The 22,008-nt window shown below is 47.8% G+C and overlaps 2 protein-coding genes across 5 annotated transcripts in view; both read left to right on the forward strand.

Moving 5' to 3' along the window:
* AGBL4 (AGBL carboxypeptidase 4) overlaps positions 1 to 22,008 on the forward strand; it is a 1,414,426-nt gene that overhangs the window by 1,179,122 nt on the left and 213,296 nt on the right. The gene's annotated exons all lie outside the window — the stretch shown is intronic.
* Positions 1 to 22,008, forward strand: part of BEND5 (BEN domain containing 5) — a 48,404-nt gene that overhangs the window by 18,596 nt on the left and 7,800 nt on the right. For all 4 annotated transcript variants that reach the window (XM_061121935.1, XM_061121938.1, XM_061121936.1 and 1 more), the window contains exons 4-5: positions 14,244 to 14,392; positions 19,911 to 20,124. In XM_061121935.1, coding sequence (XP_060977918.1) covers positions 14,244 to 14,392; positions 19,911 to 20,124 — 363 coding nt within the window. The remainder of the gene's footprint in view (positions 1 to 14,243; positions 14,393 to 19,910; positions 20,125 to 22,008) is intronic.

The following is a 22,008-nucleotide window of genomic DNA, read 5'->3' on the forward strand; positions in this document are numbered from 1 at the left end:
GCGGGGAGAAATGACTGCTTACCTGGGAGGAAAAGACAGAAATACTCTTCCAGAACACCAGATCCAGAATTGTGAAAAGCAGAGGACAGTCAGTGTTGAGCATGTCAGGATAACACAAATTCATAGCCCCCACCTTCCCTCAAGACAGTTGTTAATAACCCTGCGTCTTTGCTTTGGTTAAAGCAAAGAACCCAGTGTTCTCTGCTTCAAAAAGGGAACAGACTAGTCTAGAAATACAAGTGCCGTTGCCAAAGTTTAAATCCAGTACAGTTTTATACTTAGGAAGGAAGGTTTGTGTTATCTAGATAATAGATTTGCATGTAAAGCTTCATTCCTTTCTGATGTTTAGATAAATGTGCTACTGTACTTATGTTGATAGGTCCCTCCTACTACCTAGAGTATGTTCCCAAGGCAGTGTCTCAGTAGATCTTCAGGGTGGCCTAAGGAGTCAGCCAAGGGGCCTTTTCGTGCCCTTGTCACAGAGAAGGAAACTGAGGCTGGGACTTACCCAGAGTCCCTTGGGGAAGCAGAAGCAGCACTCACCTCAAACCACATCCCCACTTCCTAGGCAAGTAATGTCCCCACTCCCAGACTCTGCCTTGAGAGGCACACAGTGATACTAAAGGTCACATGTGGTGCACAACATAAAAAGTTATTAAAATTTTTTATCAAAGAGAAACCCTAACTGTAAAAAAGTGTGATCTTGGGGTAGTAGAGGGAGGGCAAGAGAGAACTGAGATTTTCAGAGAGAAAACATGTTTCCTGGTCTTTGAATGAACAATTTTTATTTTCATTGCATTCTGTACACTACATCTTTTGTAAACTTCTTGATGGGGGACAAAGCAAACTTAAAATTTCTCCATGTCATTATTTTTATTCCCAGGGAAACTGCCTGTCTTATATAATCATGAACTTAGTTTAAACTCCAGAAGCCACTCCTAACCCTTGAGGGCAATAAGACACTGCATTTTGTATCAGTATATGCCTCTTCGGGCTTCCCCGGTGGCTTAGCGGTAGGTAAAAAAATCTGCCTGCAACATAGGAGATGCGGGTTCAATCCCTGGGTCAGGAAAATCCCTTGGAGGAGGACATGGCAACCTTCTGCAATATTCTTGCCTGAGAAATCCCATGGACAGAAGAGAACTGGTGGACTATAGTCCATAGGGTTGGAAAGAGTCAGACATGACCGAAGTGACTGAGCATGCACACATGCATGCACATACATGTGCCTCTTTAGTCTTAAAACACTTAGATAAACTTGGCCCCAGCCGGAGTTTCAGTGCCTTGATCATTCTAGGCACTCCCCCCGCCACAGGCCTTGTGCCATCTTGAGGGCCGGTGGCTGGCTCTTCTCTGATCTGAGTCACCTTCTGATCAATGGATTGAACATAAGTCAGCTTAAGCCACAGTTATGCATAAAGCACCCACCACGTGTGGTGTTCTGTGCTCCAGGGACTGGGGGCGTTCCGGAAAAATCACATCTGATCAAGCTGTCCCTGACCTGTGCAAGCTTAAGATCCATTTATTAACAAAAGATAAATCCCCAAGAGTATAATAAGAGGCTGTCTACTCTAAGGGGAGTTTGTATGTTTTCATGGAGGTAGTCTAGTCTGGTCTGGTCTAATCCTTGGAAGCAGGCAGGCCTGGATTCAAACCCAACTTCCCCACTTCCCAGCTCTGTGGCTTTGGGAGCCTTCTTTCCTTGCTTTCTTCCCTCTTTTCTCCCACAAATATTTACTGGTCTTCACAGTGTGCCCAGCATTTTGCTTAGTGGGGCTTCCCAGATGACACTAGTGGTAAAGAACCCACCTGCCAGTGCAGGAGACACAAGAGACACGGGTTCAATCCCTGCGTTGGGAAGATCCCCTGGAGAAGGGCATGGAAACCCACTCCAGTATTCGTGCCTGGAGAATCCCATGGACAGAGGAGCCTGGTGGGCTACAGTCCATGGGGTCACAAAGAGTCGGGCACAACTAAAGTGACTTAGCAGTAGGAAAAGTTCAATACACTTAAGATACAGCCCTTGCCCTCTGCCCTTGAGGATCTTAAAGTTCGATGTGGGAGAGACAACCAGTAATTCAGTTAGTACCAGCGCAGGGACAGAAGCTCTGCCGTGAGACAGTGGGGGAGGGGCACCCGCTGAATTTGGGAGATTGCGGAAGAAAGGCTTCCTAAAGAAAGTGACTTCTAATCTGGAGCCTGAGGAATGCACTTTTCTTACTCAGGCAGGAGTGAGTGAGTGGGAAGAGCGAGGTGCAATGTAGGCAGAGGGCACCTCTCTGAACCTTGGTGTTCCGTCTGTAAAATACACACAGCATGCTATCTGGTGTTCTGTTGATGCTATATTACCATAAGCACCTTTTCCCATACCCCTAGAGGGGCGTCAGACAGGGTCTGATTTGGTTTTTAACTCGTCTCCCCTAACCAGTCATTGGCTGTATGACCTTGAACAGGTTAACCAACTTCTCAAGGTCTTATCGAAGAGAAAGGAGGCCGTATATGTATTTGTCCCTTCAGCCAGTCAGTTCACACTGACGACATGCTTTCTGAGCCTAGGAACTTGGGAAGACACAAAGATGATTAAGGCCTTGGAGGCTGGGGAGGGCACAGTGATGAAGATAAAGATAAGCATGTAAGCATGCAATCGAAATGCAGTGAATTGGGTTCTGGGGAAGGGGCTGATATTTGAAGGTGGAACTCTCTCTGGATGAGTCTGGAAAAACATTCTCTGCTGTAACAGCCCCGGTACAGTACACACCTCCAAGAAGCCAGTAACAAGGCAGAGAAGAGCCAGAAAGGGGCTTAGAGACTGTCTTTGAATCTCAGCAGCACATCCTGGTCGGGGGCTGATGTGTGGCCTGGGCTGCACCCTCCTTGCCCCCACCCCCTGGGGACTGGCTCACGCATACTCTTAGAGGCCCGCCCTTGAGTATTTCGTCCTTTCCAAGTTGCCAGGGAACCCATCTCAAGCATGCTGGATCATCCACAGGTTAGGGATGCTCAGTTTTAAAAAGAATAACTGCTGACTGCCCCAGGCATTGGGATCCTGCAGGCCATAGATGGGAGGGAGCAGAGAGCAGGAGCCTGACGAGGACCTCCGATTGGCAAGAAGGTCCCGTAGCAGCCAGGAGCTGTGATGGTACACCTGTTGGGGGTTAGGGGCAGCAGCAAGATGGTATAAGATGTTTCAGAGATTTCGCTGGATGACTCACTTCTTCATTTGTGTATTCATTCTTTCATTCATTCCACAAATAAACATAAGATGAATTTAACAGAGAAAAATTCTCTAGAACATGGAGTCAAGGAGTGGTAAATGAGCTTAGAGAGGAGGTAGGCTATTGCCCTCATGTCGTTGATGAGGAAACAAGCCCAGAAGGCGTCACAGGTCTATTTCCAAGGGTCTCCTGACACCCGGTTCTGAGAGCCTCTCTCTGGCCCTTGGCCACATGCTCTTGTACTTCAATGTCATTGGCATGGGGGTGACCCCCAGCCTAATTCCCCAAAGGACATCTCTCTCTAAAACAGAGCTTTCCTTTTGTATGATCTTAGCATAGGAGGCAGCCCTCTCTGATGGAAAGGAACCTCACTCTCGAACTATGAAAGTTCCTTCTCTCCCGGCCTCTGTGACGGTGTCAGAATTAAAAGAGGAAGCATGTGTAAAGAATACATCACTGTAACTAGCATATTGCAAGTGTTTACTAAATGCCAGTCTCCTTATTTCCTGCCCTTTCCTGTTTGTCTTCTCCCAAAGAAATAAATGTCAAGGACACAAAAAGCATGAAGACCTTCTAATTTATAAAGTACAGATTTATTTGTGTGTTCATTCATTCATTTATTCTTTCATTCATTTATCATTTTTTAGGGGCATCCTTTGTGCCAGGATTGTATTAGGTGCTGGAGATACAGAAAGACGGTCCCTTTTGAAAACATTCACGAGCCTAGGGGGTGAGAGTGATGTTTATTAAACCAGGGCTTGGCAGATTCAGAGAATTCCAGGGGTGTGAGGGGAAGCAGAGCAGTGAAAGCCAGGGACAAGGGTGAGCTCCAGTGTAGGAGAAAGTAAACTCTAGCATCTCTCTTGAGTTGCCCTCAGCCAGAGTCCTTGTTCTTAGAGGTCAGAGACCAAAGCTCGGATGTTACCCTCAGCTTTTAGCACTCTTAAGTACCTCTTACTAGATAAAATGGTTTTGGTGTGATTCAGGTACCGTTAGTTCAAATAAGGCTGGAAAGGCCTCAGTGAGGGACGTAGAGGAGGAGACAGTCATTGCCTTCAAGATGCACACACAGCCCGAGGCGGAGCACAGACCTGCACTCGGGACAGAACATTGCAAGTGCTGGATCTGCAGGAAGGAGGCAGCGGATGGCTCTAGATTTTGTGTGCACTTTGTAGGGAAGGTAGGTGGAAATGGTGAATTCTGACCAGAAGAGGAATAGACACTAAGAATAATAACAGTAATTCACATGTACATGACACTTGACAGGCTTCAAAGACCCTGACATTTTTATCTCATTGGACTATTCTAGTAGCCTTATTGCAAGGCCAGGTAAGGATTATTATCTCCATCTGAGAGAAGAGAAGGCAAAAGAAGAGATAATGTCCCTGTTGGCCAGATCACAAGCTGGTTGAAACTTTTGAAGGAGAAAGCCATTGTGGCCTGCAAATCTGTCTTGGCTCTTTAGAGCTGGGTTTCTATCACCTCTGTTCCCCTCTGGGCTCGTGCCTTGTGTTCTGTCCAAAGTCCGTTAAAATACCAGCTTTGATCTTTAAAATCCTTTGCGGTCGGAGCTGGATTCTTTCAGCACAGGTCTCTGGTGGTGCCTTTGAAAAGCAGCGAATGTCAGCCAAATGCCTCCTGCTGGCTCTCCCCTGTACTGGAGGCAGCATGGGCTTTGGCAGCAGATAGTACTTGGGTTTGAATCTCAGCTTTCGAATTCTTTAACTGCGCAACTTGAAGCAAATAATTTAACCCTTCTCAGCCTCTCTTTTCTTCTCTGTAAATTGGATATCGTAATGCGTACCACATACAGGCAGGAGAGCCCGGTCACTGATGAAGAGGTCAGAAATTCTGGAGTTTTGAACACTGGCTTTTCCATATTTTGATTATGTTTCCTTGGGCAAGTTACTTAACTTTCTGGGCCTTAGTTCCTTCATCCGTAAAGTGGAGTCAGTGACAATACCAGCCACTGTGGTTCTTAAGAGGATTAAATGAGCAAAGGTATGTAAAGACTTCTGCCCAGGGGCTGGCACATAGTAAGTGCTCAGTGAGTCCAACATTAATAATGTAGTATCATTTGAGTTTGCACATGAGATAATGTGTGTACGATGCTTGGCACACCATAGGCACCCATTGGCCTACAGCAGAGCACAGATGTGGTTGTCTTGGCTTATCTTAACCTTTGATCAATCCAGGTCTCCTAACGTCTCCTGGGGATTGCTACTTTCCTTTGTAAGTCCTCAGAAATCATATTTGAATTGTCTGTTTTACTGCTACGCCTGGGCTTGATTTCAGGCTCGCTAGTATAGAGTGTATTGAATTCTCCCTCCACCCACTTTTCCAGGGCAGAATTCCATCTTCCTATCTCCAGTTCTCAAGCACTCCTTTGGACCCCCTAGATTCTTCAACTTTTTCTTTGTCACAGCTCTCCTCCCAGGGCTTGTTCATCTCAGAGCTCTTTTCCATTTCCAGCTGTGTTCAGGTCACTCTCACCAGTACACGGGAGTGCTCACAAAAGTTGGGCTTTGAGAAAGGACTAAGAGGATAAGTGGGAGATAGCCCATCAGGTCAGGTTTTCATGTTCTCTGGACCCAGGAGGTCCACAGCCTGCCCCTGCCTTGCTTGCTGGTGGGCTGGGGCCCAGACTACTGTGTCCTGTGCCCCCTCACCCTGGGCGGCAGGAAAAGGTGTAGAAATGAGAACTAGAATTGTTTCTGTTAAAGATACGGGCCATCTTCCCCTTTGAAGGACTTTTTGCACTCTTGACCGGGATCAGCATTAGCCACAGTTCACCCTCGGTTGTTTTTAAGATCCGATTTCAGAGTAGCAGCACAGTCCAGGGCCCTCCTTCCTCTTTCTCCCTGGAGTTCACTTTTCTGGGGCAATGGGGAGGGGGCTGAGGGACAGCTCCAGGCTGTCCCTTTGTTCCTGCTTGGGGAGCGGGAACATGCAGGAGTCACTGGGCTTCTCTCCATTGCCAGAACAGGAAATGTGCTTCTCACTTAAAACAGGGCTTTGCCTATTGGTCATGGGCTTCAGTGTGGCTGTGTGGCAGGCTTGTTTTCTGCTGGCTTTGCCAGTCTGAGGAAACGGAGGTGGGAGAGCTCCCCTTCCAGGCAAGGGCTGGCCCCTGTGAACACCTGCTTTGGGCCTGATGCTAGCTGCTTTTCGTAGAGAAAACCACCTCAGCAGTAGATAGGATCATTGGATGAGGACGTGGGTTCAGAGAGAGGAAATGAATGTCTCAGACAACAAGAGAGATTGATAAAGATTTGGAATTATGAGAGAGGCTGGCTTATTCAGGAACCACAAGTCACCCCTGACCAGACTACACAGAGGAGAGATAGGTAGGAGGGATAGCCAAGGCTGCAAAGGCAGGTGAGAGCCCCTAGAACTGCCCCAGCTCTTACACAGGTGGACACAGGGGCTCCTCCCCTCGGGGGAGGCCTGGGGTGCAGCCCCTCAACCTCAGAGTTGCCCCTTTGGTCATGGGCTTCAGGGACAGAGGGACAGCCTGGAGCTGTCCCTCAGCCCCCTCCCCACTGCCCCAGAGAAGAGAACTCTAGGGAGAAAGAGGAAGGAGGGCCCTGGACTGTCCTGCTACCCTGAAATCGGATCTTAAAACCAAGTAAGTTAATCAACCCACATTTAGCAAAGACAAATCCCGTTTAGTTCCTGCTCTGGAACAGCTCATGGCCTGAAGGGGAGAGCCAATAAGGCCAGAGTCATGGGTTGACTTGTTTGGGAGATGTCAGCACCACCGTGAGGAAACTCCGCCTCCCCTATCCCCTGCCCTCGGGTGCTCGTGGTGCCCCACGGAGGCCCTTCAGGAATCTGAGGGCAACCTTTGTGCCCCATAACCCACTCCTTCGTACCACAACCCCACAGTCTTCGCACCCGGCCAGTTCTGGTCCAGAACCAAAGGCCATTTCATGTGCATTCAGCACATGTGTGGGGACCTTCAGTGCCTGTCTGGCAGGACAGACCCTTGCTGTTGTGCATATTGTTGCCATTTGGAATGCTGCCTGGGTCCAGACAGTTGGGGTGGGTGGGAAGTGGCAGGACCACAGATGAAGAGCCAGCCCAGCTTTGACCACCAGCTGGCAGAGGACAGGCTCAGAGCTCCTAGAGTGAGTCAGTGGTGACTCACTCCCTCCCCACTGCACCCCCTGCTCAATTGTGGAGTTCTTCACAGACACCCTCGGAAGGTGAAAGAAGGTCAGAGATGCACTATGGGTCCCACATGGTGGACATTACGTGAGAAGTCTGTGCAGCCTGAAAACCACAGTTAGCTGAAGGCATGTAGGGCTGTGGTAAGAGCAAGTCTTCAGAGTCTAGCAATCCTGAATTTTTTTTTTTTTTTTTTTTTTTTTACTTTTGGCAAATTACTAAGAATTAACTTCCTTCATTCAACACGTGTTTGATGAGTATTCGTTGTGTGCCAGGGATATTGTGCTGGGTGCTGGGATACAGCCGTGATCAGGACGGTGGCTGACCTCAGAGTTTCCATCCTAATCCGGAAGATAGTAAACAAATGATAACTTGATACTGGGGTGTCAAGATTAAAAAAAAAATTTTAGGTAGTTATTTTGATGTAAAATTGGCTTCCCTGGTGGCTCAGCAGTAGAGAATCCGCCTGCCAGTGCAGAAGACATGGATTCAATCCCTGGGTTGGGAAGATCCCCTGGAGAAGGAAATGGCAACTGACTCCAGTATTCCTGCCTGGGAAATCCCATGGACAGAGGCGCCTGGCAGGCTGCGGGCTGTGGGATCACAAAGAGTCAGACAACAGCAACAACAACTAATAAAGATGTTTAGTGGGTGTCAGTCACCTTTCCTTTTCAGAGAGACGCGAATATGTCCTTTGAAACAGGCCCCTACAGTTCCCCAATGTGGATAAAATACCTTGACCACCCCGACTGGGGACTTGGGCCCACTTCTGCCACCCCTGTCTTGCTGGGCTTCTGCCCCATAGAGAGGGGGCTCTCTGGGTCCATTCCAGCTCTGCTGCTCTAGAGTTTTGACTCCCCAAGGGACAAGCCCCACTGTGGGGCGGGGAGGTGGGGATGTGTGCAGGGGCGGGCATCTGCATGCACTGCAGGGGTCTTGCCCAGTCCAGTCTTTAGGGCTGGAATGGCCTCTCCTGCCTCTGCCTAGCAAAGCCTACTCCAACCCTCACCCACAAAGAGCCCTCAGAAAACGGGAGAGGGTCAGGGGAAGGACCCCAAGGAGCCGCTGCTGACAGTGATCCCATTGCCCTGCCTGACCATCCCGCCATCGTCCCTCAACCTTATCTCAAGTTCCAGGCAGAGCTCACCTCTTCCTTAAGGCCTTCCAGGGTCCCTGAGCCCGTGGTAATCTCTCTGCAAACCTCTGCAGATCATGACGCTGCCCACGTCCTGGTCGACCAATGAGCCTCCATAATGTGCCGCTTGCCTTCCCCATGTGACGATCACTACCCCACTCCGACCCATGCCGCCAGCTTCCAGCCCCAGCCCAGGAATCTGTGACTGTCCATCGGAAGCCTTCCTAGTCTCCTCCAGGTGTAGCGCCCCCACTTTGCTTCTGTTCCTGAGTCTCTACCCTTACCCTTGTCAGGATGGTGTTAACGGTCTGTGGTCTGGCTCTCTCCACTACTGGACAGCACATTGTTTGAAGCTGCCTAGCTCAGGGCTGGCACTAAGTGGGTGCCTAATAGATTCTCACTGAAGGAATGAGACCAGGTTTGTCCCTGCCCTCTCTGGAAGCGCAGCGGGGCTAAGAACCATATGCGTAGCTGTGGCAACAGGTGAGAGTGGCTGATGCTTTCTGAGAGAGGAGATCCACCTGCCCAGCTGTGGGCCGTCTCGCATCTCTTTCCAAGGCCTCTGTGTCTCTCCTTCACTGCTGCTATCTCTTCCCATGCTCCGCTCCTTTTCAACAAGTAGAATCCTCTTTTTTTTTTTTTTTTGAGAAACCCAGTGTACCTCTGGTCCACCAAAGTAGGCATATGCTTTAAGGATTTTGATTTGCTTTTTTGATCCACTTTATATTTAGGAAGAAACTAGAATTATACCAATAGCAGAGAAAAGTCCTGTTCATTTGCAGGAATAAATGGAAGACTTTAATACTTTTCAAGAGAAAATCTGATATTATTAGCCTTTTTGTTTCAACAGAAGTCAGAATTGATTTTTAGTGTCCAAACATACATATTTTGAAGAAATGGGTGATTTTTAAACCTCGTGTGTGTGGACAGGAGTTGCAGCAAAGAGTCAGACTTGACTGACCACGCAAATAGAACATAAGCATCAACTTCTTAGAAAGATTTTCAGGAAGGATGGCGTTAGCCCAGTTAAGCTAGACAAGAATAGAGAATGTTGTAGTTTCATTTATCTGTTGTGCCAGCAAACATTTACCAAGCCCCTTACTGTGGGCCATGATTCCCTTTTTATGGGAAAGGCCTCTGGGGCTTAAAAAGGTAAAGGAAATAATAGACCCAGGCTTTGCACCAGGTTTTCTAGCATTGAATCCAGTGTTTGTCCATCAACTCACAGCTATTTGTATGCAGTATAATGAGAGTTTCATGTGTTATATTCTCAACGTCTCCAGAACTGGGGCATGCTGTATTTGTCTCCGGGTCCCCAGTGCCTCTTCCAGGGCTCGATCTTGGTATGCAGTCAGGGATTGTGTGATGAATGGGCTCATGAATGACTGAATGAAAAGACAAGCACTGTCTTTTATACTCTTTCAAAAGCTTTTTTTTTTTTTACCCAGCTGAGAGGTTTCTCTCCATGGAAGGTATATTTTCTCCAAAATAAACCTGAAGTGGATCAAAAGGCTTTTTATTTTTTTGATTCCTACTCTTCCCACAAAGTGAAAAAAAGTTGCTTTGTTACTTAAAATATCTGCACCAGATCCGTGCAGTGCCGTCTCTTAGCACAAGTGCTTATTATCGTGGCTAATTTGGTCACATGTGTTTGAAGGAGAACAATGCCTCAGAAATTTTTAAAAGCAAAACAGCAATCTGAAGCGTTTGTTGTAATGAGATGTAAATTGCCAGCATCGTAGTGGAGCCGACTAAAATTTGCAGTGAAGTGTTTTTCTCCCCCTTTTAAATTAAAAGCACTAGAGGCCCTCCCTCCCCTCTGGGAAGAAACCACATGCTTTTTGTTCCTTTTCTTTCTGATTCTGTACTACTAAACACGCCGCATTATTGACTGATTCACCCCTTCATTCATCTGCCATTTTCTGAGCCTGGGTCTGAGCCTCCGGGGTGCGCCTGCCTGGCTCTCTGGTGGCTGTGGGCACTCCCCATTTTGCAGGCAGGAAAGCTGAGGCACAGAGAGGTGAAGGAGGCAGGTCTCCTGAGGAACCGCTTCCAGGAGGAGCCTTTCGTTGGTCTGTCGTCCCCGCTGAGATACCAAGTCCTTCTGTGTACAGTGCCAGAGGAGGCAGTGGCAGAGGGCAGTGCTACTCCCTGGCAGCCACCAGGCATTAAATGTGCCGATCGGGGATGTTAGGAAGTAGAGTTCCTTGAGAGCTTGGGAGCCGGAAGATCCCATTACAATAGGCTCAGCATTCAACGAAACTCTGTGGGTCCCTGAGCAAACTGGCAGAGGGGAGCGTAGTGTTGGGTCTGTGTGCCATGAGAGCCTGAACACCTGCTCTGGGCCAGGCTCGTGCCAAGGAGTTGGGGCACAAGAGGACCAGCGGGGCCCTGGTTCCCAGGGATTAGCAGTGGCTAACTTGAGCACCCAAATATGACCCCCGCGTGGGGCAGGAGCAGGGAGGTGGGGGTGGTGAGCCACCATTTACCGAGCACCCACTCTGCGCCAGAGTCTGCGTGAATCATTACATATATGAGGTTCACTCCTTTACGCTGCAGCCTGGCTGAGTCACTGTTATCATTCCTCCTTTCAGGATGAGGCAACAAGAGTCAGAGAGGTTAAGTCATTATTGACGTGTGAAATTACCTGTTGACGATTGAACTGGAACCCGGCACTGTGCTGAGCCCTGGTCTCTGATATAAAAAGACACAGTCTCTGTCTGCCCTCCGGCCTCACAGTCTAGTGGGGGCAGCAGAGAGAGAACTAGATGAATGCAGCTAACTATTACCAGGGGAGGAGGGAGTCCCGAGGACCTGGATAGGCAGGCCATGAGGGAGCAGAGTCTGCCTTAGAAGACAGGACCAGGGAGGGTGGAGCCAGAGAGGTGACCCTTTGCTCTCAGCTCCTGCTCTTTATGTGTCCCTGTGTAGCCATCTGAACTGTCCGTTCCCCTGGCTAGATGTTTCCAGTTTCCACTTTACAGCCCTAACTTCTATTTCCTGGGCTGCAAAAAGGTATTTGTTCTCAAATACCTGTAAACATCCCATCCAGTCCACCCCAGGCACCTCCACTCAGCAGCAGGGCTTTATTTCAGAATCTCTGCTTCAGCCCATTTAAGTCTCTTGCCCACAACTCTCTTTCTCCTCTCATGTTATGAAGAATTTACTGAGAGCCTGCACCATGCCAGACATTGCCCTAGGTGCCAAGATTACAAAGAGAGTAAAACTTTACCCTTGAAGAGCTTCACAGTTTGATGTGGACAGCAGACAGATTGGTAGATGATTCCAAATATAATTTGCTGGAAGTATTTACGATTTAGAGACCCCCTACCTGGTAGTGATCAGAGCAAGGCCTCACAAAGGAGACATCTAAGCTCTGTTCTGCAGTCTGACCAGAGACTTGACAGGCAGATGAGATGGCATTCAAGGCCAAAACAGTAGCACATCCAAAGGCTCAGATGCTTGGGACAACACAGCACCTGGGGGACAACATCTAGGGAGAGCAGGAATTGAGCACCAGAGATCAAGAAGAAGCTGGTTATATTGGGGGTCTTAAGGAGGCTATGGTACACAACTTAATTTTGTTGGTAGTGGGAGCCTAAGCTGCGAAAGATCTGGTTGTGAGTAGATTTCTTTGGCAGCTGTTGTGGAGATAAATGGACGAGAACTAGACTGAAGTCAGAGCTGAGTTGGGTTTGTTCTCTTGTCCACGACCTTCCTCTCATAGAAGGAGAACCTAAGATGGCCTGTGCTCCATTGTCTGCGAGGCTCCACTCCTTTATCTTGCTGCTGAATGTCAGAGCAGGAAGAGACCTCAGGTGCCAACTGAGCCGTGCCCTCTGGAGAAAGCCAAAGTAATTGCTTCCTCCCTGACCTAAGAAAAGATCAGATGTTCCACTTGAGTTTTCTTATATCTCAGAAATACAACCGAGATCTCATACAAAGAGAGGAGAAACTATGGCATCTGCTTCGTTTAGAGTTATTCATTCATTCTTGTCATTCTTTTGTTCATTTAGCAAACAGCCAGAGAACATCTTCTCGTGCCAGGGGCTGTGGATAAAGACAAGAAAGCCTTAGACCCAGCTCTTGAATAGGTCACACAGAATTGGGAGTTGCTCCTAGAATGGTGACGATGCTATCAGTCCCTCACTCTGACAGCTTCTGCATCCATAGTTCACTCGCCTGTGGCCACACAATTAAAATGTAGCCAAACTAGGAATAAGACCTAAACTCGGTCTCCCAAGATGAGCCCTGCTTTTCAGTTGGCTCTGTGCCGGTCCCCAGTCTCGCCACATTCAGCTCTGTGCCTTCATACTTCATTGAGCTTCTCAGGTTCCACTAGTGGTAAAGGACTTGCCTGCCAATGCAGGAGACTGGAGACGTGGGTTTGATCCCTGGGTCAGGAAGATCCCCTGGAGGAGGGCATGGCAACCCACTCCAGTGTTCTCACCGGGAGAATCCCATGGACGGAGGAGCCTAGTGGACTGTCGGATCCGTAGGGTCGCACCGAGTCAGACACGCCTGAAGTGACAGCACGCGCTCATGCACTGAGCACGCACATGTGCACCTCCATTGTCGGAGACTTCAGAGATCTGTCTCGCATCTACCAGCAACTCAGAAATGGTTTAATCGGTCTAGGAAGCCCTATCGTGAGGAATTTTTGTAACAAAATCACCAATACCTTCCTCACCACCAGCCAAAGCCAAGGGTATAGCAATTTAGCACAGTAAATTTCAGGCAGGTTGTTGGTGAGGGCTTTGGCACACAAACAGCTCCATACCAAGTGGCCCACATGGTAAGAATAAGGGAAGGCTGGGCCATGAAACTCACTGGTGACTTAAGTTACGTGCACAGTCCTGGGGACCGGCCTTGGCAGTACCTGAATTTCTGATCCGAGTTAACTCCTGAAATACTTGCATAGGGAGAATTTCCAGGATGCCAAAACTCTCAGTTGGCCTTTGGATTTTCTCGCCTATAAAAGTTAATCAAGTTATCTGGCCTTACCCTGTTTTTCTGCCCTTTGGTAATCAAGACACAACAGGTGATTTGAAAAAGAGTCCATCATTTAAAAAATCTAATGGAGGAAAAAAAAAGTCCTCCTTAGAAACCACCACCATTTATCTCCTGCCTTTTACTGTTTAAACTGTACATAATTTGTGTTGATTGCATTAAAATAAAAATCAGGATAGCTGCTGGTTCAGGCAATCAGGGGCTTAATCTGTATTGTACTTTAATTTCTTGGTTGAAATGCGCCTGTCTAGATACTAGGTCTTGGGCGGGGGAGGCCTTTGCATTTCTCCCCCTGCTTTCTTATCTTCTGCCGTGGCCTACTTCACGTAGGCTGCAGAGATGGGGTTTTGGCAAATACACAGTTTGCATACTGTAGTCATTGCTACCCTGTCTCCACCCCAGTTTTAAAAGGACCTCTTTCCCCTGCAAGAAGTTGAATCCCTTGCATTTTCATTCAGACAGTGACACCCTAGAAGACTGCTTCTCATTCATGTTTAGTTAGAGTCTGGTCCATTCTTGTCTTCCACCTTTTCCCCTGTGATGTTCATACCTCATATTATTTTCAAGCTGGGGTTTAAGTGTAGTCCAATGGACAAAAATAAGCCAGCATATTTTTTTGTGTGTGCCACTATGTGCTGACAGATGCATAGTTAAAATATTTGCCTTTGATTTTCCTTGGAGTTCTAGACAGATCTCTTTTCTTAACTGCCTAGGTCCCGCCATTGACTTGGAAAAAGTAAAGTCAGAATGTCTCGAGCCCGAGCCGGAGTTACGGAGCACTTTCAGTGAGGAAGCAAATACGTCGTCCTATTACCCTGCTCCTGCACCTGTCATGGACAAGTATATCCTAGACAATGGCAAGGTAGTGTTTCAAGCTCACTCTCCATTCCCTACAAGTGTTGGTTAGTCAGTGCGAAGGTGGAGGGTACGGTGGGAGCTTCCCGAGATACAGCGACTGCTTGGCCTTGAGGCCTAACCCTGTGACTGCTTCCAGAATCCATGTGCTGTAATCAGTGGAGCTTTACTAGGACTTTTTCTCTTCTTTTTTTGGTAAATATTGGGCCGAAGCAACTATAAAACTAAACTGACATTTAAAAATAGCTTATTAGTGAGAAAGATAATTTAAAATGATAATCTGATGAAACCAGATGCATAAAATGTATAAGGTGATCTCAAGATAAGATATCTGATTTACAGATATGGCTGTGGCTGAGTAGTTATTCATTCATTGTTTGCAAAGTACCTATGTGTTGTAAGTCCTATCCTAACCCTAAATGCCGGGGATACAGAGGTGATTGGGACATGCTCCTTACTCCTAAGCTGCTTTCAAGTTGTACACTCAGCTTGTTTAGCCCACAGTCCTAGGACCACATATAACTCCTCAGATTTTTTTGTAAGACTCTTGGAAAAAAAGTTATGAAAGAAAACTTAAGCACTATTAGTAGTTATATTAGTGCAGGGTGAAAAGTAATGGAATAGCCTTTGGAAGTCTTAAAGTCACATATATGACATAGCAGCAGGGCAAGAAGAAGACTTCTAGTATTCTTCCTACATCCAAGTGAATTCATCTTGGAGGAAATACACTGGCTGTCTTTGTCTAGGCACTGGTCATATTCAGTTTTACTGTAATAGTCTTTGCCACCATGGCATGCATTATAGACATCACCTCTCCTTCTCCCCAGAGACTCATCTGTCAGTCTGTTTTTCTTGCCTTATGCTTCAAAAGGTCTCTGTTTATCCAGTATCAATCCCCAGTGGGTTGATGAGAAAGGAAAGGTTGTTTTATTTGGGCTTCTCCAGATATATCCCTGCAGCTGGCCAGGCTGAGCCAAAGCAAGCATTGTCAAGCCAAGGAAATGAAACTTGTTGGTCTTTAGGGCTCCCTTGGATATGCTGCCCTCCTCTTTCTATCCATGTGCCCTCGACTCCCTCAGAGCACTTCCTCCCCTGCAGAGGCAGAACTGATGGGTCAAACCATAGGCCTGTTCTGCCCTGCCTTGCTGCAACCTACGGACTTTAAGAATCTGTTTTGCTGGGAAGAGGTGGCATGACAGAGTGGAAGTAGGCAGCCTGGAGCCTGAGTTTAAGCTTAACTCTGTCCTACTTGTGTGACTCTGAGTGGGGGCTTCCCTTCTCTGGGCCTCAGGTGGGATCAGATTAGTGCTCTCCATAGTCATTAAAAATGACTTAAACTGTGTATCTAACTTTGGTGAGCCTTCAGTAATTAGAGATGAAGAAGAGACTTTTCTGTCTTCGTTGATTTCTTTTTAGGCACAATCACATAGTGGAATGACTATAGACTTTTTCTTAAAGTAGCTTCTAAGAGAAATCTATTTCTCTCTTGCTTTAAAGACTGGTGGACAGTTTCTGGGCATTATGAGGGTCTCTTTTGAAAGGATCCTTTTCCCTCCAGGAAATTGTGTCTCTCAATTGTCATTTGATTTTTTTCATACTCAAGCTGCACAACCTATCTTGAAAGTGCCAAGTTTGTTTTATCCTTGATTATGGCCCATATGTTGCTATAAAACTAACTGGCTTTTGTTTCTACCAATTTATAGTCAAAGGAATTGATTAAGGGAGGGAAAGGAAACAGACATCCTGGAAATGCACGGCAGCTTGCTTAGAACAATCCCCCACATCCCAGAAGTAGTCATTATTATTCTTGGCTCTGCTGTCATTTCAGACCCTTCCTTCTTTCTGCCTCATTCTCTGTGACGCCCAGAGCATGGGAATGAGATCCGTTTCCTAGTAGGAAACTAATTTTGTCCTCCAAAACATTTCACAAAGGCATTCTTTGATCAAGTCCCATCCTACCAGATGCCGTATTTTTAATAACCTCCCTTGAAAGCGTTAAGGCCGACATTTCGGTCCAATAGTGAACTGTGGTTTATGTGAATAAGGGCTTGCCATAAAAGTTACTTTCTGATTTGGCTCAAGCACATCTCTTTTCTTTGTCTTAAGATATTTTATTTCAAAAACTCATTGAATCGTAAAGCTTCAAAGGCCATCAAAGTTTGAATAGTCTAATTTATACGCGGGATGGATAGGGAAATACATCCAGAAGAGGGGCTTGTCTACAGCTGTACACCAGAGCAGAGGCAGGCAAGAAGTAGAGGCCAGGTCGCCCGGCTCTCAGGCTGGTGCCCTTTCCAGCCTGTTCTGCTACATCCTTGAAAGCGGGGCGTTGCTCCAGGTGACCCTGAGTTCTGTTGACCTCAGCAACCCTTGTCCCAAATGCCCCAGCCTATTCCTGTGATCAGTCTTAACTCAGGGCTGTTTCTTTCTGTGCTGCGTAGCTGGCCTTGTATTCGAGTGCATGTCAGAATATATTTTCTTCTTCAAGGAACAGCAGCTCATCTGAACTGAAAGCCAGTGCCATTAAGACATATTAAATATGTGCATCAGTTTCTTACAGCTTTGTATTCAGACTAGTCTGGGCCACTTTGTAGGGGATGAAAGAGGCAAATCCTGGACCTCTCCCCATGGAGATGGACTGCGAAGGTAGTGAGGGCTCTTAGTAAGTTAGAAATTCAGAGTGGATGGAACTTAGCCCAGGAGTAGTGAAGGAGGTTTTCTTTCATTGGGAGCTGGGGTTTAATAGATTGTCAGGCTTAAGGAGATGTAAGGGAAGGCTTTCATCCCTGGGTGCGGGAGAGGCATGAACAGAGACATAGATGGGAGAAAGAAGGCAGCAAAAGTAACAGTTTAGGGTTGTGTGCTACCCTCCTGATATCGTTCTCATGGTATCTCACTTATCTTCAAAATAGCTCTTTATTCAGGTGGTGATCTGCCTTTTACAGCTGAGAAAAGAAAGGCTCAGAGAGGTACAGTGACTAGCCCAAGATACCCAGCTGGTAGGTAGAAGGGCTCAGATTCACACAGAGAGGAGACTCTAGAGCCTGTCCTTCTGTCACCAGACACTGGACGTAGGAGAAAATGAGTGAATTTAGGGACATCGTTGAGTGGTAGACATGCTATGCTTAATAGGTTGAATGGAAACAGGATTCTAGAGGACCTTTAAAACCGACTGAGGACGTTGCATTTGATGTGACAGAAAACAGGGGGCCATTCAAGATTCCAGAGGGTTAACATAAAAACACAGTTGAAAGACTGCGGAAGTCATCTAGTCAAAGAAGGAAAGCTGTGTTTTAGGGAATTGATCTGGCAGTGTTTACAGCGTGGGTTGGTCGGGGCAGGGATTGGGGACAGGAAGGCCAGCCAGTGGCTTTTCTCCAGGTTTCCCTGACTGCAGTGTGACCCACAGTGGGTGCTGGCCGGCAAAGTGGTTGGACAGGTGCAGAGGGAGGCTCCGGAGGAAGGCCAGATGAACATAAATCTGCTGTGTTTCCACCACGTCGGCACCACCATGCCACTGGCAGCAGCGGGAGGCCAAGAGAGTGTGGGCTGCAGGGTCGTACGGATTTAGAGGTGAACCTTGATTCCAAAATTTTCTGATAGTATGTCTTAGGAAAACGAATTACTCCTTCTGAATCTCTGTCTCTGTCTGTAAATATTTCTACCTATTTCCATCTCTTAAGGTCATTATGTTTATAACTAAATTAAGAGTGCAAGACCTAGTTCATAATGGGTACTCAAAAAAATATTAGTGTCCCCTTTCTCTTGTAGAAGAACATTGACCGAGATGACTACCACCTCTCTTTAAAGAACAATAAATTGAAAGGTTGTTGGAAAACAAGGCTTGAGTAGAAAAGAGCAAAGATCTTTGGAAAATCGAAGTTGCCCTCCATCTCCAAGGGTTTCTGATTCAGTGTTTAATCTACTTCGCATCCCTTGTTTCCTCCTATCTCAGGAAGCTTGCATGGGTAGCCACAGAGAGTCATCCAGGGAGGTGACTTGGGGTCCAGCAGGGAGCAGGAGGGAGCTAGTCGCCAGCAGGCCTGATCAGGTACACGGGCTGCCCACCTGCAGTTCAGGCTGCAAAGGCCAGACTTGACCTTGGGTGGATGTTGCCCAGCGGCCCCAGGCCAACACATCTCACTCCAGGGCTGCTTATCTTCCTGAGCTATGTGGGGCAGAGTCGCAGCGCTGAGGTTTGCAGCGCAGGGAGGCCAGGTGGATCTGATTATCTGATACGGTGCCTGCAGAGGTCTGAATGATCTTTCGAGCAAAAGGAAGTGAAGTTGGATGTGGCAATGTTAGATTGTTTACCTACTCACATTCGTGGGTGGGCTGTGTTGCTCTATTTTTTCTTGTTCATGGTCTGAAAATGCCAGTAATTGGTGAAGGAAGAAGCGTTGCTGGCTGACCTGTCTGCCCATCTGTGCATGCCCACTGTGCTTTCCAAGTCGATCTTCAGTAGAGAGCTCTTCAGATATGTCTGAACCCTGAGTCCTGCCAGTCCGCTGTCAGTCTGGCTGTGTGTATGCTGTCTCTCAGACCAGGACTCCCCCAGGATATCTCCTGACCATGCAAGGTCCACGACTGACGGTCTCTGAAGACAAGGACCTTGGCAGGGACTTTCCAGTCCCCTCAGAAAATTTAACTCATCAGTGGCTGCCTCTCCCACTGTCCCCACAGAGGCCACATCCACCCTCCGTGGACTCGGTAGAAACGCAGCATGAATGGCAAGGTCTAAGTCAGAACTTCATTTTTAAATGATTAACATCAGCAAATGGTTTTTAAGTTGTTAAAAGAGCCAGAAAGGAAAAGGAAACCTCAGAGCTCCTTGCTAGATTATTCTGGGACATCTGTGTTTATGGACTGTACTCTGAAACTTTGAGCGCTTCCCTTATAAGGAGCAGAAGGTTGCGTTTTGTTCTGTGTGCCATCAGAATCAGACCAGGGACACAGTGGTTGTGTTTAATTTGTTAAAATCATAGGTCTTCTGAGCCAGAAGGAACTTAGCTGAAATCTAGCTCTCCCTGCTCAGTTCCCGAAAACTGAAGCCAGAGACAGAAAGAACATGCACACACTCCGCGAGTGGCAGGACCCGGGCGGGTTCCCTCCCCACTCCAGCGGCTGTGGCCGCCACACCCCGCTGTACCCTGGAGTCACCTGGGGAGCCCCACCCAGACAACAAAAATCCACTCTGCAACTTCATTGTTGAGTGACTTTTCAAAGGTGGCTGCACCTCTCCCAACCAGGTTTTTCTTACCTGAAATGAAAATAGTGCCCCAACACCTTCCTTCCAGGGTGACTGTGGAGATCCGAGAGAGGGGATATAAAGCACTAGCGTAAGGCCTGGCACAATACAGGTGTTCAGTAAATGAGGATTATTATTTCCCTGAAAGAAAGGTAACTGGTATTTATGGCGCAGATCTCTTGCAGTTGCGCAGCAGTGTCTTAAAGGACAGGAAAAGCTTCCCGCCACCATCCTGTCCGACTAAACCGGTGCTCGCTTGTGTTCTTACCCCTTCCAGGTCCATCTGGGAAGCGGGATTTGGGTTGATGAGGAGAAATGGCACCAGCTGCAGGTCACGCAAGGAGACTCCAAGTACACGAAGAACCTGGCAGTCATGATTTGGGGCACAGACGTTCTGAAGAACAGAAGCGTCACGGGAGTTGCCACAAAAAAAAAGAAAGATGCAGTCCCTAAGCCACCCCTCTCACCCCACAAACTAAGCATCGTCAGAGGTGAGTCCTGCGCCGGAGACGCAGTGACCGAGATCCTGCCCTCACCTCTGTCAGGAGCGTACGGGGCCCGTTTCAGTTCAGCACGCTTGCTGAAGCCTCCCCGTGCCGGGGCCTGGCCTGGGCACAGGAGCTCAGGAGCAGATACGGACCTGGTCCTGAGAGCGCTCACATCTAACAGGGCAAACGCGCTGTAGACACGAGTGCGGTTCAAGGAGCTCGCATGCGAGAGGGACAGAAGGGGGTTCTCAGGAGGGCAGGAAACCCCTGGCTGGGAAATCAGGGAGGGTTCCTGGGAAGTGGGTCACTGAAGTGGGCTTTGAAGGACCAGCCAGACATGGGGACGCAGATGTTTAAAGAGAGATGCTCTGCACAAAGGTGTGGGGCTGGGAATGGAGGCTGCTGTGTAGAGCGCATGAAGGTCGAGGCTAGGACACCAACTCCTGGGGGTCCTAGCGTCGCGCCTGGAGTACTTAGTGAGATGAAGACCAGCCAAGGGGTGCTAGACTGAGCTTCTTTTCTGGGGGTTAGGAGAGTTTGGAGGGAAGGCAAAGAGGCGGACTCTCTGTCTCTTTGCCTGTTTGTTTCCCTAAAGGTAGGGCTCTAACCTGGACTGTCATTTTCCTTCCCTCCTGTCTTCCTTTCTCCTCTCTCTTTCCTCTTCCTTCTTTCTCTCTTCTGTCTCTCCCACCTGTTCTCCATCTGTTCACTAAGCTCTTATTCTTTACCAGACTCTACCATGTATGGAGGACTTAGAAAGGGCTAAGACAGTCTCCATCTGCAAGGAGCTCAGAGTCTCATGGGAAAGGTGAACACAGAAAAGCTAGTTATAGTACAGAGAATGCAAATTACAGAGACAGGAAAGTACACGGGAGCAGGGAAAATATAATAATTGCTAATTATTCTGAGCACCTACGATGTTTTAGGTCCTTGTTTTTTTATGATTCTATGTTAAAAATTCTTTTACATATATTAACTCATTTAATCTTCATAACACATAACTCTCCCTTCTGTTGGCTGCTAATATTATCCCTGTTTTTTGATGTGGAAACTAGACACAGTGATGTTAAGTAACTTGCCCGGATTACACAGTTTTAGGACTAGACCCAGGAGTCCTAGCCAGGAGGGCTGGCTTCAGAAGCTGTACTCCTAACCTCTCGTCTCTTTAAGTGTCCAGCTGCAAGGTTTTGATGAAGAAAGTAAGACTCAACCAGCCAGCATGTGCATTTCGAACAGGCCTTGTGCCAGGTTGTAGAGCAGACAACAAATATGTCCACGAACAAATCAGATAATTTCAGGTATTGATGAAAGGCTGTGATGTATATCTGAGTGAGACAGTAGCCGTGTTAGCTGTGGTGGGTGGAGAAGACCTGTTTGAAGAGGTGGTTTCGAGCTGGGAACTGGATGTGGAGGAGGCAGTCCTGTGTGGTTCCGAGGGGGCGTGAAAGAGGCAGAATAAATAACAGGTTCAAAAGCCAGCATGCTCAAGGGGTGAAGAAGATCCAGGCAGCTGCAGAGTCATGAGTGCAGGGAGACTGAGGCCAGGGTGGTGGGCAAGGGATGGTCTTGGGCCTTGAAGACCACGATGAGTGGCTTGATTTACTCTTCTTATAGGAGAAAGATAATATGGAGTCTTTAGTGGGAGGGACTCAATGGGACGCCAGTGGGAGACTGATGCAGTGGTGCCATAGACTGAGGTCAGGGCAGTGGGGACAGAGGGAAATGGTCAGTTGCAGGGTGTATTTTGGAGGTCCAGATGTCAAGACACAGAGAGATTAGGTAACCAACTAGAAGTCGTGGCTACCAGGTTTCAGAGCCTGGATTGAAACCCACCTGGCTGACTCTGATCTGGGGTTTGTTCTGGAGCTCAGCTGCCTCCCTGGATGG

The sequence above is a fragment of the Dama dama genome, chromosome 20 (genome assembly GCF_033118175.1).
Source record: "Dama dama isolate Ldn47 chromosome 20, ASM3311817v1, whole genome shotgun sequence".
NCBI classification, from domain to species: Eukaryota; Metazoa; Chordata; class Mammalia; order Artiodactyla; family Cervidae; genus Dama; species Dama dama.